General features: G+C 42.2%; 1 protein-coding gene across 1 annotated transcript in view; it reads right to left on the bottom strand.

The window, feature by feature from the left end:
* LOC308290467 (solute carrier family 12 member 9) overlaps positions 1–18,683 on the bottom strand; it is a gene marked incomplete at its 3' end in the record, with an annotated part of 69,145 nt that overhangs the window by 37,877 nt on the left and 12,585 nt on the right. Inside the window, exons 3-7 of the mRNA XM_080732314.1 lie at positions 17,725–17,859; positions 16,067–16,204; positions 14,556–14,864; positions 12,218–12,325; positions 10,707–10,818 (exon numbers count right to left, since the gene is read on the bottom strand). Coding sequence (XP_080588440.1) covers positions 10,707–10,818; positions 12,218–12,325; positions 14,556–14,864; positions 16,067–16,204; positions 17,725–17,859 — 802 coding nt within the window. The remainder of the gene's footprint in view (positions 1–10,706; positions 10,819–12,217; positions 12,326–14,555; positions 14,865–16,066; positions 16,205–17,724; positions 17,860–18,683) is intronic.

Here is an 18,683-nt window from a genome sequence, read left to right as displayed (position 1 = left end):
AGTCAGAGAGCAAGAGACAGAAAGGGAAAGACTGATGAAGGAGAGAGACAAACTGACAGACAGAAGCTTGAGATTCCAAGGACTAAAAGCCAGAGAGAGAGAGCGCTGGAGAGAAATAGCAATGGAGCGAGAGAAAAACAGCAATAGAGTGAGTGAACAAGAGTCAGAGGGAGGGGGAGAGAGAGCGAGAGTGCTCTCGGGGGAGTGGTCAAGGATTATTAAACGGGATCAATAGTTAAAAGGCCTCCGTGCAATCTCTTAAACTCTCCATCTCACTCTACCTGCCTCCACCTCTCTATCTCATTTCATCTAGGGCTGTCACGATATGCCATTTTACATGACGATTAATTGTCACTCAAATAATTGGCGATTAACGATTTAATTGTGTTTTTGTCGTTGATAATTACATTTCTGTTTGGCTTTTAGGCTTTGAAGTTGTACATGGTAGATATGACACATAACCTAAATATACAAAGAAATTACTGACATATTTGACGATGCGACGCGTTGTGAGCTTGTAGATCTGCTATTTCCACTATTTCGGATATTTTTCAACATTCACGATTATGACGATTATGACAAAATAATTGCGATAATGTCAAATAATCACGATTAGACGATTATGTAATAATTGTGACAGCCCTAATTTCATCTATCTCTATCTGTCTCCACTAGGGATGGGACGATATGAAAATGTCATATCACGATTATCGTGAAAAAAAAATCGCGATTTACGATATTATCGCGATAATCAAAATCCATTATCCTGGGGCGGAACATTTGCCAAAAAACAGCAGATCTACAAAGTAGAGTGGCTATGTTTTGGCAAAGACATTTGATAGAGAGTGAAAAAAAGACTGTGTCAAGTACATATATTATTATAAGTACCTTTTATCAATATTAGAGGGTTTAAGTGGTACCGGATATGCAGCTTGGCAAATAAAAGGTGAATTTACCCCAGTGCATGCGAGAGAGAGAGAGAGAGAGAGAGAGAGAGAGAGAGAGAGACTGTGTGCGCGGATGTGTGTGCGTATCTAGAAGAGGCTTTTCTAAATAAACTGCTAATATACCAACTTCTCGTGACACTCACAGCGTTCAGTGTTGATTTATCCCGGGTCTCACCTGTTAAGTCGCCTCTAGGACACCTGGATCATCTATCCATCTACTGTATGTACTGTAGTCTACTAGTGTTTATATTATATTTGACCTATGCGTGATGCGTGTAGATTTGGCCATTTTCTCTTGCACGACTACAGCACGCAACAAAGTATACCATCTGTCTTTAAAGGACAACTTGTTTTACAACACAATAGAGGGTATGCGCGTGACATCATCATCATACCGGAAGTTATGCTGGAACGCCTACTGAGTGGCAAAAACTACTTTCTGGCCTTGACAGCCCACACATCCAAACAGAAAAGTCCTATCTGATTGCATTAAACAACGTTAAACGACCTTAAACTCACTTTGCCACTCCATTTGCCATTCACTTTATGCATGCTCAAACCGCATACCCTCTACCTTTAAGCCCATTTCCAAGATGCACCTCAATCTTTCATGGGCAGAAGTGACTTAAGGGGGCTAGTAGTGTTACTGTAAATAGCAATAAAGAAATCCCCGGCTTATTGTGTCTAAAAAGACATTTAGCCACTTGTACTGTACGCATGCCCCCACGCACTGAAATCAAAATTGCTAAAGTGATAGAAAGCAGTAAATGAAAACATTTTAACGCAATTTTTTAGCTTATCTAAAATACGAACCCTCGCAAAAAAAATGTGTCCTTTAAGACCGACCAGAATTAAAAATGTTAAATTAAATGGAAGAAGATAGAGGAGAGGAGAGAGGAGAGAATGAAAGATGCAAAAGGCAGAGAGATGGAGATAAGGTGACGAGTGGGAGTTTATTAGGAGTGGGGGGAGGGATATTGAGGATTTACACACGACAGAGCACAACAAAAGAAGAGATAAGAAGATTAAAATTAATATCATTATCGAGTTAGTAATTAATACAACCATTTCAACAGCAATGGCTGGATTAGCACGCAAGTCACTGAGGCACAACACAGTGGGGCACACATTAGCAAATGTGCAAGAGTTCGCGCGCACACGCACGCACGCACACACACGCACACGCACACACACACACACACACACACACACACACACCGACTGAAAGGCAGAAAACCTAGATTCACATGACCTCGTGCAAAATCAGTGGTGGAAAAGAAGTCTGGAATTCTGAGTAAAAGTACAAAAGTATTGGCATCAAAAAGTATTTAAAGTACCAAAAGTAAAAGTACTTATCTTGCAAAATGTCCCATTTTAAGTTTTCAAATATATAAAGATCTTTTTTTAAATAGCCGATCTGTAAGCTCACAATGTGGGGAGAGAGAGAGAGAGAGAGAGAGAGAGAGAGAGAGAGAGAGAGAGAGAGAGAGAGAGAGAGAGAGAGAGAGATAGAGAGAGAGAGAGGGGGGGGGGGGGAAGGGGTCATGTGTCCCAAATTACCAAACACTAAAAGACTTCAGCACACAAGACTTCAGCGCGCACGCACGCACGCACACACACCATGGGTGTGGTGAAACAGCGACAGGGCAATCCGTCACGGCTAGTGAGCCTGTCACATGGGGTTAATAGACTCGTCCTATCTTTCACACACCCAGCCTTCATCTTTGTCATCACTACCCCTCGTCATCATCATCATCATCATCATCATCATCATCATCACCATCATCCTCACTTATCACAGCTGCATATCATCTGCCATGATCACAGAACCCGGGACGAGGCTGCAACGGAACCATTTGTTTTGGACGTTTGCACCCAAATGAGCTTCATCTCAATGCACTGCTGCAAGTTCTCAACCAGAACATGTGGCTGTTGTCCTGTCAGATCCACCTTGACCGTTATCAGTGTGTCAGCTCACCTCCAGAATTCTAAGTGTAGTGGCCTCTTGCTTCAAGATTTAGAGGAGAGACGTTCATGTTCAAAGTTATACCGAACTTAGTGAACTACTGTATATACAAGTAATGCACAAAGCTTGTAGATCTGCTATTTTCACTAGTTTGGGTCCCGGGCAAACTTCTAATCTCTCTTTTGGGTCTCTACCTGAAAAGTTTAGGAACCACAGTTCTAGAGGAAGATTCACCACACATTACAATCCACACTATAAGACAAACGAGAGACGATTAATCGAATAGATCCAAGAATCGCTCAACAGAAGGTTTATCAAATGTAACTTTGATTATTGAATGACTTATTTAATTACAACGTCAACGTGTATAATCCTTTCTTTGTTCCATGCTGAAAAATGACAAGTTAAGTTCTGATTGATGGTTAAAACATAATCAGACATTTTGAGATTAGACAATCAAATGCTGCACTCAGATTCCGCGTCTTGCTCAATATCTCCATTCCACTTCTTTGTAAGTGATGAAAATGTTATGTGACATTTTCTGGGAAGTTGGTCTAGACTCTAGTCATTACTTACTTACATCAAAAAACCATTACGGAGAAATGATGCGCATCATCACTTGTGCCACCCAAACACCCTGCCAAAGTGTCCTTGAGCAAAGGCAACGAACCGCCAGCCGTTCACTCAATGCAAGTCACTCTAGATGAGAACACCGGATCAACTCCTCAAGAGGTCACATTTATACACACTCGTACATGGTTCATACCCTTATGAGTGAGAGAGTTAACTCTTGCTCTTGTAACTGGTGTTATAGGCCAATTATTTGCTTACAAACATTGAGACTGAATGCACAGCTGACTGTATCATGTAATCAATTCCCAACAGATCCCCAAACCTGTTGTTTTGGGGAGCACTGGTTATTCAACCTCCTCTTGTGTGCTAGTGAGGTGCTCCCATGGGAGCGCCCTTATCGAGACATATATACTTCATTGCGCAACGGTGTTCCGCGTCAAGAGTAGCTGATATACAAACTCACATCGCGTCACCAATGCAACCCTTCTGAGCTTGGAGGTCTGCGCGCGACACCGTCGCAGGACGGAGCATAAATTAGGCTTCATGGACTGCAGCTGGGCGAGCTGTAGACGCTTGTGATCCAGTGGATCAGGTGGGTGATCATGAGGAGCGCTCCCTCTGTTCTGATGACGGTGAATAGAGGTGGGGTTTGATGGACAACTGTTTTGAATCGCTATTATTGTTTACAATCAACAGAAACTAAGGATTATATATTTCAAGAGTGAGCATTTACAGTAAAAATCCTACGCATTCTTCCTCCACACTGGGAGAAAAACGGCATCTGAAAGTTTGATGGAATGCATTTTTAAACACGAGTGCCATCCATTGCATCCTATGAACGGTGGGGTTCATTTGGTGCCGACCGGCGTGCGCAATACTGGTTTATATCAATGTGACGTGGACCTTTAAGGCATCTATAAGACTTAGAGCAGGGGTTCGGGACCCCTAGGGGGTGCTCAGAGTTACTACAGGGGGTCCTCCAAATCTTTGTGTGATAGAAACTAGTTTTTTCTCCCCTTTTTTATATTAACCACTTGAACCCTAGCGTCCATATTCAGAGAACTTTAGCCAAAAATAGCCGATCTACAAGCTCACAACGCCTCGCGGCGTTGTGAGCTTGTAGATCGGCTATTTTTGACAAAAAGCTTTGGAGGGGGAAAAGAGCACATGAAGTACAGTGAAAGGTCAAGTGTATTAAGTATTGACGGTTCAAGTGGTTAAATATCTGAAAACCCACATCCAAAATATACTGATGATCGTGCTGTCAAACAATGAAACTATATGGAATCTATGAACAGGTTGTGGGGGTCCCTGCTTCATCTCTCTCTCTCAACTAAGGGGTCCTTGGCCTGAAAAGGTTGAAGACCCCTGACTTAGAGAAAGGCACATTATGCACACATTCAAGCGTGCCCACCCACACCCACATCTGAATCTGCTCCGACACTTACTATTAAATCCACTCTTAACTACTTTAACTTTAGAGCTGCCATGCAGAACTACAATTTGGCAAGGGCGGCAAGTTAGGACGGCCTCCCTTAAAGGTTAAAGCCTGCTCTGTTATTCTACATCTTGTATCACAGACGGAGGCAGCCTGGAAAGAAAGCAGAGCGTGACTGCCACCTTTTGGAGAACATGTGCAACTGTAACAGATGTAAGTTTTTGTGCACTATGTGGTTAAATATCTCTTTAAAATAAATCTCAGAATCAAAGACAGCATTCTCAAAAAGGAGAACAAATACCACAATCACACATGTGCTGTGCACTGCACACCCATCCATGCATGCATGCACATATTACACACACACACACACACACACACACACACACACACACACACACACACACACACACACACACACACACACACACACACACACACACACACACACACACACACACACACACACACACACACACACACACACACACACACACACACACACACACACACAGCTTATTGTTCCAATACCAACAACACAGCCTGCCCAGGCCCACAACAGCAACACAATGAAGTGGCTGACATTTCTATTCAGTGGTGTAAAACTGAATAGTTTTTTTTTACTCAAGTACTGTACTTAAGTACAATTTTGAGGTCGATTTACTTTACTGGAGTATTTCCAGTTTTCAGTACTTTTACTTCTACTACACTACGTACTCAGAGGCAAATATTGTACTTTTACTCCAGTACAATTATTTGAAAACTTTAATTAGGCTACGTTGTAGATTTTGATTTTAATTACAAAATATTACCCACTTCATTCCTATATAATGTACATTTTGGCCATTTGAAAATAGACGATCAACAAGCGCCACGATGCAACGCATTGTGAGCTTGTAGTTCTGCCATTTTCAAAGGATGTTTATAGATTTAATGTTTTAATGGGACACTATGCAGATGGAGTACCTTCTACTTGTGGCACTTTAAGTACATTTTTAAACCAATACTGTTTTCTTTATTTACTCAAGTACATTTTTAATTCCAGACTTTAACCATTAAATTAGGCCTAGAATTGTTTAATGCTTTAACTGTTGAAAAATGGCAGATATACAAGCTCACAGTGCGGCGCCGAGTGCCTGCGCTGCGATCTTGTAGATCTGCTATTTTTGAAAAATCATGATTTTTTTTGTGAGTGTATTGAGTGTGTTGACACTTTTACTCCAGTAAAACATGCGAGTAGTTTTTCCACCACTGTTTCGTAGCAGCTAAACATCTTATCATACTCTGGGAAGTGTACAGCGGGTGACATGATGACGGATGGCTTTAATAGACCCAGTCAGATTCAAACTCCTGCTAATACGGTTAGCTCACCCACCTGTTTTGTTTGAGTGACAACAATTACTGTGCCATCAGAACAACCCGTATAAACTCAGAAGTGATAGAATGTTGGCTGTGTTATTTTAGAAGTGGGATATAAACATTTGTCTGACAAGCTGCTGAAAAATGATTGTAAATACTGGATTTAAAAAAAGGGTTGAAAGTTGAAACTCATCCAGTGGTTGGGGTTATTGAACTGGAGCAGACAATGGGAGCATTGTGGTACACTTCTATGGAAGTGAGAGCACGGCGTTGCAAACATTCCATCATGCGGTGATGACACACATAGACACCCTTTCAAATACAACTCTACAGCCATTTCCTCCTTTACACCAGTGTTCATTTTGACTGAAAATCGTTTTTATCACAGGATTTTGTAACCCATTTTTCACCCAGTGTCAATTATCTACAGTAATCCTGGGCGCTACACTCCCTCTGCCAACCTGGGGAGAGCAACGGACTGACCTCATGCTTCCTTCTATGCACAAGGAGTTGGAGTCCCCGGTTGGACGTAGCGCGTAGTGCTCGTCAGGGGGGGGGGGGGGGGTTAGGGTTAGGGTTAGGGTAAAAATTTGAATATTGTGTAAAAGTAAACCTTCTTGAAACTTTCATATATTTCTTTAAACTTTCATATATTCTAGATACATTGGACATTCAGTGAATTATTCCAAACCTTTTTTTTGTTACATTTTAGATTTTTTTATGGCATACAGCTCATGAATATAAAAAAAACAAATTTCAAAATATTACAATATTACACGAGACCACTCAAAACAAGGATTTATAATAGAGAAATGTCAACCTTCTGAAGTCAGAGGTGCTTGAAGTCCAGTGGGAAGTTCCCGAAGTCAGTTATGATTTGGGGTGCTAGGGCATCTGCAATGCTTTTTCACACAATATTCTAATTTTTTGAGAAGGATCTGTAAGTTCACTTCCCAGTAGAAACAATAAAAACTGAGATATGGTATTTTGTCCACTCCTTCACAGCTGTCAACAAAACACATGACCTCTGCACTCAGTGACAGTAACACACAAGGCAAACTTGCGTTTTCCTCCTGCTTATCAACCAAATACAGCTCAACATCAATAAAACATGACCTCCCGCCACTTCGCAAACACAATATAAGATATGGGCTTTTTCCTGTACAAGGAAGCCGCAAATTATACAGATTGTTTGTTTTTAAAGCTAATGTGCGTGTGTTTAGTGGAAACCGTTAAACCAAATGGGAAATAATTTGCAGAACAAACAAAAAAAGGCTACACACTGATGTACAAACCGGTAATATATGCATGGTGGATGCCCGAGATTCTGGTTACTTTTAGAGATGTGCCGATTGATCGGTGAGTGATCGCGATCGGCCGATAATGCCTCTATCGGCTATGCCGATCTACGAGCTAGATCAGCTATGTTAACAATATTTATCTGTGGGACTGACTGTAACCTCAGCTTCAACTCCTACAAGTTGAAATGGAAACTAAAGTACCTCAGCCTGCAATCTCCTAATGTTTATACTTAATATACAATGTCAATGTTTTGTGAGAAGAATCATTAAATATATAAATGCTGCTACAGTAACACAATAAATAGAAGAATTTATGGATTTGATGCTGTGATCTGGAATATCGCTATGGGCAGATACTGATTCCAGTTGATCGGTATCAGCCCCAAAAATCGCAATCGGAGCATCTCTAGTTACTTTGCTTGCTCATACTATTTTCGCGCACCCTTCAGTTACCAGGAACCCCGTCCCCCACACTCTCCCTCCGTCCCCCTTCTCCTTTGACCATTCCGTGTTGTAAAATCCCTCACATGATGCGAGTCAAGTCTCTCTCTCTCTGGTAATAGCAGCAAAGTAAGGAGATTAATACATGAATCTAGTTAAGATTTTCAACAGTCTGTTTGTGAGCTCTCCCCTCACGTCATATGATGCACAGGTCATGTGATGCTCCGCACCGCCTCATGTGAGTGGAGGCATGATGCTGCTCACTGGATGGATGCCATTAGAGCATGTTGTGTTCCAGTTCCAATCAATGATCCGGCGGCTCTGTGCCTCACATGGAGGTCAATTATACATGCAGTGGTGGAAAATGATCTTTTTTTTTACTTTAAGTAAAAGTATCAATACTGCAATGCAGAAATACTCTTGTTATGAGTAAAAGTCTGGAATTCAAAATGTACTTGAGTAAAAGCACAAAAGTATTGGTATCAAAACATACTTGAAAGTAGAAAATACTCATTATGCAGAATGTCCCATTTCACAAGTTTTCAAATGTCTGAAAGTCTTTTGAAAATAGCAGATCTAAAAGCTCACAATGCGTCGCATCGCGATGCATTGTGAGCTTGTACATTGGCTATTTTCGAAAGGCCGAAATGTATACAGGGCTGAAGTTGTTAATGTATTTTTTTTATCAAAATCTACAAAGTAAGTACTCCATTGAAGTAAAAGTACCAGTAAGACTCCCTAATCGGGAGATAAGCGACCGTCAGGTCGCAGCGTGATTTTAGGGCAAAATGTGTAGGAGCAGTGTCCAAAAATGTGGTTCAAAAAATCTGCCTGATGGTGGCGCTATATGGGACATCCATATTGATGAGATGAGTGTAGACATACTGTGTACCGATGTGCGTGATTTTAGGGCAAAGTCTGTAGGAGCAGTGTCCAAAAATGTGTTTGAAAAAATCGGCCTGATGGTGGCGCTATATGGGACAGATCCATGTTGATGACATGAGTGTAGACATAGTGTGTACCGATTTGTGTGATTTTAGGGCAAAATCTGTAGGAGCAGTGTCCAAAAATGTGTTTTGCAAGAATCGGCCTCATGGTGGCGCTAGAAGAGGGCCATGTGAGAAATGAGGGGTGGGGTCTCCGCGTTGCCTTGGCGGACGAATAGGTACCGGCCCCGGCTCTCCCGGACGCTCCTAGCCCGAGTTACGGCATTTTATGTGAGCTGCAGTGGAGGGGGTCCTCCACTGGGGGCGCCACCACTTTGGCATCCGTTATGGAGCACCAGGAGTCGGTGGTCCCCGGGAATTCCCCGTGAGCAGCCCCGTTGGGGTGGTCATTTGGTCATTTTTGCACATTTGGTCATTTTTTACATCTGGGGGTCCCCCAGGGACCTGGGGGTCCCTGGAGCTCTGGGGGTCCTTGGAGGTTGTAGTTTGGCAGGCAAGGAGTGTGTGTGCAAAATTTGGCATGGATCGGGGCAACGGTTGCGGAGATATGAGCAGGGCAATAGTGTGACGTGTGAGGTGTGACTGACGGACGGACGGACTGACTGACTGACTGACTGACTGACTGACTCACAGTTTGTGGAGGTTTTGATAGTAAGTGCGACCTGACGGTCGCAACAATACTTCGATTTAAGATGTAGTGGAGTAGATGCTGCATGAAGTATTGGAAATTGGAAATACTCAATTAAAGTACAAATACCTAAAAATTGTGCTTAAGTAAATGTACTTAGTTACTTTACACCACTGGGGCGATACTTTAGGAGGAGGGTGGAGTGACAGAGTTAGAGAAATAGGTATAGAGAGAGAGAGAGAGAGAGAGAGAGAGAGAGAGAGAGAGAGAGAGAGAGAGAGAGAGAGAGAGAGAGAGTAAGACAAGAAAGAAAGGATTAAAGGAAAGGAGCACAGGAGTCAAATCTTTCATCTGCAGCCCGTAATTTATCTCTTCGGTCTCTGCTCGTCTTCGGCTCTCGATCAGATCCCGCCTTTCACACTCCAGTTAGAATCCTCATCCTCCTTGACCCTTTCTCCTAGACCTCTGTGCGCGTGTGCGACTGTGCGTGTGCGTCAAACACAGAGGCAGGCAGAACAGCACTACAGGATAAATTATGACCGTATTGATCTCCTGCGGCCCGTTTATTGGCCCCTCACGTCAGTTTAGCAACCTGGCAACACTTGCTTTAAAGCCACATCAATACTGCACACACAGACACTGAACTAGTGACAGACAGAGACAGAGAGACCGAGAAACATGGCAGCTGAATACTACCCGGCACGAACTGCGTGGACACGCTCACTTTCTCTTCTGAATAGCAAGAAAGTGGATCATATCACCTGAGTACTTCTCTCTCTAGGGAAAACGGGAAAGTCCTGTTGCGTTCTCAGTTTTTATCCTGCGTTTAGATGGACACTCAACCGTGATTGAAAATGCTGTAGTGTGTGCATGCCACGTGGCTAGGTAGGTGGTGGTGACGAGCTGCCAGATCGACCAGTCGCACACTTCGGTTCTACTTCTTATCGCAGAAGTTTACTTTCACCAAGCAGGATGGCTCTGCCGCACATCTGTGTGTGTGTGTGTGTGTGTGTGTGTGTGTGTGTGTGTGTGTGTGTGTGTGTGTGTGTGTGTGTGTGTGTGTGTGTGTGTGTGTGTGTGTGTGTGTGTGTGTGTGTTTTACACACCGGTCACAGGAGCAGGCCACCAGCAGGCTGAGCAGGTTGTAGATGATGAAGGTGAAGATGACAGCAGTGATGGTGCCACGTGGGATGGAGTAGCTGGGGTTCTTTAGGTCCCCTGCAGCACACACACACACACACACACAATGAAGATAGTTAACAACATTAGCGCTTTGCCTCCCCAAACCTCCACTACAAATCCACATCATATTCCATTTTCAATTCAATTCAATTCAATTCAATTCAAAGGGCTTTATTGGCATGAAAAACGTACGTTCCAAAAGTGGAAACCATACAATCAAAACAAAATAATATATGTACAATTGAAGGGAATAGAGATGATGTCTTCTCAGAGCTGTACATTGCAACTGAGGCAAATCTAATGTACAAAACCATAAGAATTGTGCATTTACTGTCAGGAATAGTTGGCCTATATATCCACATAGGAAAGGTTGTGCACAAATAGCCAGGTTGTGCACAAATAGCAGTTGTTTAAGGTCATTGCTCTGTTTGTATGTAAAGCGTTTTTCACAAGTTACGATTTTTTTCAAAGGTTTTTAAAGGTATTTGCTCTCTTTATAAGTGTGGTTGCCTTGTACGTCATCAAATATGGAGATGACTGACATCATAGATGTCAGACATCATCGACCACATGAGACTTGACACAGTATGTCTATATACAGACAGTATATGGGCATTCCAATGAAATCATGAGTCTCCATAATATGGGCATAAAAGGGACAAGGACGGAATGGTTAGCACCGCTCGAATACGGACAAGGACTGACAATAGAGATATTTGCAAGTGTGACTCAACCACACTAAATTAACCCATTTAGGCCTGAACACATCATGACGCAATATTTTATGCTTTAAATATAAAAAGAATAGCAGATAATACAAGCTCACAGCGCGGCACCGAGTGCCGCGCTGCAAGCTTGTATATCTGCTATTTTTGAAAAATCGTGAAAAATTTGAATTTTGACCCGATTCTATAAGTGTCTTTTGAATCCTTCTAAGATTTTTGGAAAAAACCTAGGTTTCTATGTCAGCAATCTGGCCGGCCATCGTCAAAGAAAAGGTCCTTTTCACTTAACTGGAGCTCAGTCTGTTCTTGAGAGACTACTATGTCAGTGGATCTCAAACTTTTTTCATGTGAAGGACCCCCAAAACGATATTTATTTGGCCACGGACCCCCATTTCAAAATATCTAGTTCCAGGGACCACCCAGAAGCAAAATTTGAGTTACAAACGTTCGCTTTGCACACATTTTCACGACTTCTTCAAAAATAGCAGATCTACAAGCTTGTATATCTGCTATTTTTCACTGGTTAAAGCATTCAATAATTCTATGCCTAAATGGGTTAAACTATTTCAACCAACATCTTTCTAGATTAGATTTTCTGTTTTTTTTTTTACAGTACAGTGTATTACTACAATTTACATTTTAGGCAGGGAAAACACAAGATAACACATCAAATGCCCACATCCCCAACCAACCATCACACCTCAACCTACCTGACATGTTGGAGCCGGCCATGATGCCAGTGCAGCCGTTAAACATGACGGCAAACACCGTGGCAAAGGTCATCATCTTGTCTGTGGTGTAGTCAACGGTGTAGGCGGCTGTAGGAACAGAGAACAAACAGGTTTCAGGTCAGCCTCATCCACAATCAGTGGTGGAAAGTAATTAATTACATTTACTAAAAGTACTGTAACAAATTTGAGGTGCTTTTACTTCTACTCCACTACATCTCAGAGGCAAATATTGTACTTTTACTCCACTACAATAATTTGACACTTTAGTTACTACAGTATAACGAGAAAACATTGCATGGATGTAACTCAAGTTTGTAACCCTAACTCTGGAAAGAAACCAGCACAGCGTATCTGACAAACCGCTGTGAGTTACCTAGCTAGCTTATAAATAAGCTTCCAAGTTGTTTTATTAATTATTACCGCTCAGGCTGTTTTTGATAATCTTTTAACATACCCTTTCCTAGAGGTGTAAAACAACGGACCGGATATTAACTCTTATTCTGCCAGATGTTGTTATTTATTATTGGGTTTTGTGCCAGCAAAAGCACCTTACCTTTGCGATGATATAGACAAAGGTGTATTCTTTTTTTTGTTGAAATGTTCTCTTAAAGAGTGTGCCGTGGCTCTACCAGCAGTAGGGGGCAGCCTCATGCAAGAATTAATGTGAAAATGGTCTCAGCTCGACGCTTGCTTGTCAAGGCTGTTCAAGGCTGATGAGTCGCTACAGAGCAATAGATCCAGAGAAAAACACATGGAACAGTGTTGTGACTCCATTGATGTTAACGTCCAGTTGGATTTTAAGAGTACTTTTATGGGAGCTGTTTCAACGGTAGACACCCGCGCGACACCTCAACAGGTTACAGACATCAAACCAAGGTACAAAAGAACGAGCCAAAGAACGTACAATTGGCATTATCGGGCCGTCAAAAATGGGGCGAACGGGAACGTTCAAAGCAGTATAAGAGTTAAGGGATTTCACGTCTCCTAGCAACAATAGGCTGTTCAAACCATAAGTAAGTAAGATACGTTATCCTACACATTCAGCTGTGACAGTGAATAGAAGTTAAGACTGTAAAGAGACTGTAAAATACGTTTGTTTTTTATTGTTATCAATAATCCTTGGCTGGTCTTTAGGACCGGAAAATAATCATGTGGTTGGGTATATAAATCCAAAAGATCAGCCAAGGTTGTATTATATTGTTATGCCTTTGTCAATAAAATGCTGACGGTAATTCCAATGAGTTTAATTACAGTCCAATGTTACCCAATGTTGCATGAACCTCATACTGTATCTGGCAATAAAGTGCAATAAAGTGTTCACTGCCTGAATACAGAGAAACAGTGTTCTCTGTCATAGAACACCAGAGCTGGTGTGTGTCATCTGGTACAATTGTATTACAAAAATGCTCTGACAACACGTAAGATGTCATTACCACTTAACTAGACCTAATTTCAAAAAAAATATGTTAAAGATGGCAAAGTCTCTCCGTTGCCATGAAACTCGCCGAGCATTGATGCCACCTGGAGTATGAATTTAGTGACCCTGTATGTAGATAAAGGGCTGTCACAGATCTGCTATTTCCACTATTTTTTGAAAATGTTTGAAAATATTTTTCAACATAATTGAGATTATGTCAAATAATTACGATTAGACCATTATGTAATAATTGTGACAGGCCTACCCACCAATGTCTTTGCCCCTTCTCCCCTGCCCAGCCCCATCTTAGTTCCAAGTTCTGGTTAGTTCAAGGAACCAGCCTTTCAAATATGCTTCCTACAACTTTCAAAGAAAAGGTTCATGATTATAATACTCTACAATCCGACAGCTTTATCCTCCCTTCAGTCATACCACTCATAGCCAGTTCTCCATTAAAGACAGAGGTTCTTCACTCTGGAATACACACATACTTAATGCCCACTCCTTATCTTCACTCAGTCATTTTAAAACATAGATTGAGGGTCAGCCTGATGAATCAAGCCTCTCCACTTGCTTCTACGATATAATAGCCTTACTTCTGCATACACATACATACACACACACGTCCATACACACACATGCACACTCACACACAGACTCACATGCTCACACATTCAACTGCACAGATGGTACTTGTTGTTTGCCATGTCTTATGTTAGTTTCATTACTACGTTTAACTTAATAAATGTTTATTATTTTAGGTGACTGAGAACCTTGTATAACGCCCTATATGGGTTTCCTTTATCACCTGCACTAATTTCTGTCTGTCTTTTAATAATGTTAACTTGTTTTTATTGTGTGAATAAAGATTTTAAAAAATAAAACGCTGCAGTGACTCACGTCCGAGGTTCCCCAAAAGCGTGTCCAGCTTGAAGCCAGTAAAGTTGGCAGTGGCTGGGATCATGGTGCCATTGGGTGGTAGTGTTTCCGGGGAGGGTAGGGTGATGGTGCGCGGGCGCACCGCGAAGAAGCTGATGAAAACGGTGCCCAGGACGAACATGACCACCAGGAAGATGAGGAAGGAGGCCTTGGCGTAGATGTCGGCGCCCACCATGCACACCACGAGGCACACCAGGCCCACTCCGGTGGCATAGAGCAGGGACCACCAGTAGCCTGTCGGAAGCACGTGGAGACCATGGGCCGGACCATCTAGCGGAGGAGGAGTAGGAGGCAACATTATTAGCGGGGTGCAACAGTTGATCAAATTAATCAGACTTAATCGATTATTCGGGATCGGACCCAAAATATCAGTCATTGGGCTCCCATAAAGAAATTTTAGAAATAACCAACATAAAAACATCAGCCTCTTTTCTAAGATGAAAACAAGGCCATAATGACAGGTCATCTAATTGATGACCTGTCATTATGGCCTTGTTTTCATGCACACCACTGCCCAAAAGGTGGCGCCAGAGCCCCAGCTAAGTGCCCAAAGCCACTCTATTGACCTCCATAGAAGAATACAAGGCCCTGTTGCGTCAATGCATGCGTCATGACGTCACTTGCTCACATGAGCGCAGGCAGGATGTTATTGTGTAACTTACTGTATGGGCCAGTGTTGATCATAGCTGTTCATTGCCGATCAAAATTTGGACATTTTGCCGCACGCGGCCACAGTTTTAGCCATAAAACAAACATCAGAGATAAAGGGCGTTAAAGATGGGGAAATGCATTGGAGTATACGGAGAAAAACGGCCGCGCGATGCTCTCAGCGTCGACTCGAAGCCACTAGCGGCTAATGGGCTACATCCAGGCGCAGCCCCAACGTAACGGTGAGATTTAAAGTTAATACTGTATATACAGTAAACACGTCAACGCGTCGTGGGCCTCCTGGGACATCAAAGAGATTGTCGTGTAGACACCTCGTGGGCACCCGCCGTGTTAAAGGACAAATTTACCACTTTTCAAACTATCTTCATATAATTGGTCCTCACTAATGTTCATGATAAAATAGTACAAAAAAATCCTACTCGGTCTCGGAGGGCTGTGGGCAGTTCAGAAACCTGTCTACCAGTGACATCATCAATGGGGAATCCAAGCTAATAAAAACTGCAGGCTTTAATTCCTTAAAAGTTACCATGCTATAATGGAAACCATGGTTCACGCAATAATAAAAGTAATATATATATTTTTTTTATCTGCCTAACGACAATGTCACTGGTAGACAGGTTTCTGAACTGCCCACAGCCCTCCTAAATTGTACTATTTTATCTTGAACATTAGCAAGGACCAATTATATGAAGTGATGAAGTCGTCCTTTAAGAACAAGCTAACAGCATATAGCTCTAAAACAAAACTAAACATTGTGATACTGGTATACACTGGCAGTGTGGTATTGTTGGTGGTCGTCTTACCAGGTGGAATTCCGAAGGTGGCGAGCATGGCCTCTACCAGACCCAGGACAAAGAGGGCGCTGCCACACACGTTGGCCAGGAAGAACATGATGCCAATGCTGCCGCCAAACTCTGGGCCCAGAGCTCTACTGATCATATCTAGGCAGGGATTAAAGCTGATAACAGCTGAATTTATTCGTTTGTGCGTTTTTGTTTGGCGTGCAAGCTGTGTGCACACACATGCGTGTGTGTGGAAGAGTGTGCACGACAGAGGTGGTTGACACTAAAGGTCTCAGAGGCACTTGAAAAGCAAACCCCACCTGCCCAGAGCATTGTATTTACTTGCCAGGGGCAGTCGGGCAGCCGCTAGTGTCGACCCCTGTGTGTGGCGGCTAGCTGCTGGCGTAATGTGCAGGAGACTCGCTTTGGTGTGATACAAGGTGAGAGGAATGACGATTCATTCACAACGCATTATGTAACAAGTATCTCAATCCACTGCAATGAGATAAAACAGTAAATGTGACACAGTAAATGTTTAAAAAGGCCATAAAATGTCAGACGTGGGTAATGTACCGTACTGCCACAGAAATGTAATAAAGATTGAATGGTTGACATTAATTATTATGGTCAGTGCCCGGATGTTTCCTATGAGTCAAACCACTGCTATCTCAAAGACTGGTGCTTTGCTAAACAGATAAGCCATGTGCCTCATTACATTTGACACGTAATAATACACAAAGAAAGAAAGAAATACTGTGATGTGTGTATATAAAGGTCAGTGAGACGCGTGTGTGTGTGTGTGCATATTAGGGATGGGAAGATAATCGCTATTATCGTTTATCGTGATAAAAAAACACTCATGAAAATCGTATCATGGAGATGAAATTGACCATATTCACCTGGCGGCCATGTTTGAAATTTGCATTGAAAACTGTACCTACAGTATATAAGGTGGCAACTAGGGTGGCAATTCATTGTCTTAAAGGAGTAGTTCACCCCCAATATGACTTTTTTTCTATCGATTACTCACGCCATGGAGACTTGAGTTCAATAATATTTTTGGGGGTTTTTGTCACATTTCTAAGACAAACTTGTGATTACAATAAATGTACCGCCATTGATTCCGGATGGGGACCCAAATTCGGGGGGACCCAAATTCGGGTCCCCATCCGGACTCAATGGGGGTAAATTTACTATAATACAATTTTTGTCTTAGGAATGCGACAAATAGAAAAAGATATTATTGAACTCAAGTCTCCATGGCGTGAGTAATCAATAGAAAAAAAGTCATTTTGGGGGTGAACTACTCCTTTAATGGCAAGATGGCCGCTGTGTGAATATGGTCTATTGTCCTCCGTCCATGCACTGGGATCAATTCACCTTTTATTTGCCGAGCTGCATATCTGGTACAACTTAAACCCTCTATAACTGGTAAAACGGACCTGTAAACAACGTACTTGTCTTTTTTTTCATTCTCTACCAAATCTCTTTGCCAAAAAATAGCCAATCTACAAGCTCACAACGCGTCGCAACTTTGTGAGCTTGTAGATCAGCTATTTTTTTGGGCAAACGTTCCGCCCAAGGATAATGTATGTTGGGGATATTTTGGCCACAATAATCGTGACATGACATTTTCATATGGTCCTATCCCTAGTGCATATGTGAGAAGAAGAGGATACAGTAGGCTCCACCGGCGTCCAGGGCTCCGTTGGTGGAGATGGCGCAGACAGACAGGACCGTCATGCTGATGATGAAGTAGGCCACCAAGAACATGGCTACCGCCTGGTACAGCCCACAGTTCCCCACCATGAAACCTACACACACACGTACACGCGCGCACACACACACACGCACACACACACACAAAGTTAGATGACATACAGTGGTGTGGAGCTCTGCTGTACCGTTATTAAATACGGTAAAAAAGAGTGCAGGGCAGAGAGAAACAGGGAGAGACGTACAACCAGAGAAAGAGACAGAGGCACAGTGGTGTAAAGCAACTTTACATTTACAATTTTGAGGTATTTGTACTTTACTTGAGTGTTTCCATCCAATTTCCAATACCTTTACTTCTACTCCACTACATCTCGGATCCAAATATTGTACTTTTACACCACTACAATTATTTGAAAACTTTAGTTACTAGTTACTTGGCAGAAATTATAATATTATAAAACCACCACTTTAGGCCTATTTTATACATAAGCTATTTGAAAATAGCCGATCTATAGCTTGTAGATCTGCTATTTTCAAACATTCCGATGAATTCCGACTTTTACTTTATCCACCACTGCAGAGAGGGCCACACAGAGACAGATAGAAGGCGATCACAGTAAAACCATGCTTTGCACACAAAGTCATTCACCAACTGGCTCAAGCAGGAACTTTGGCCCTGACACTGGCAGTGTCATGACTGTACATTGTATTGGGTGGAAAAGGAAGTGTGGAACTTTTACTGGAACAGCATGTAGGCGGTGGTGAATAGAAGACGTACTGTGTTACTACGGGACTGCGGTTCACTTCAGTTCAACTTCATTGCATCTCAAAATAATAATGAGTTAGCATCACCAATAATTCATTTGTTTCTCATTATAATTACTTCTTTTTTTTCCACAGATCTCACCAAAAGCACCAGAAT

The sequence above is a fragment of the Nannobrachium achirus genome (assembly GCF_963921795.1).
Source record: "Nannobrachium achirus genome assembly, chromosome: 8".
NCBI lineage: Eukaryota > Metazoa > Chordata > Actinopteri > Myctophiformes > Myctophidae > Nannobrachium > Nannobrachium achirus.
This window is presented reverse-complemented; position numbering and strand designations above follow the sequence as displayed.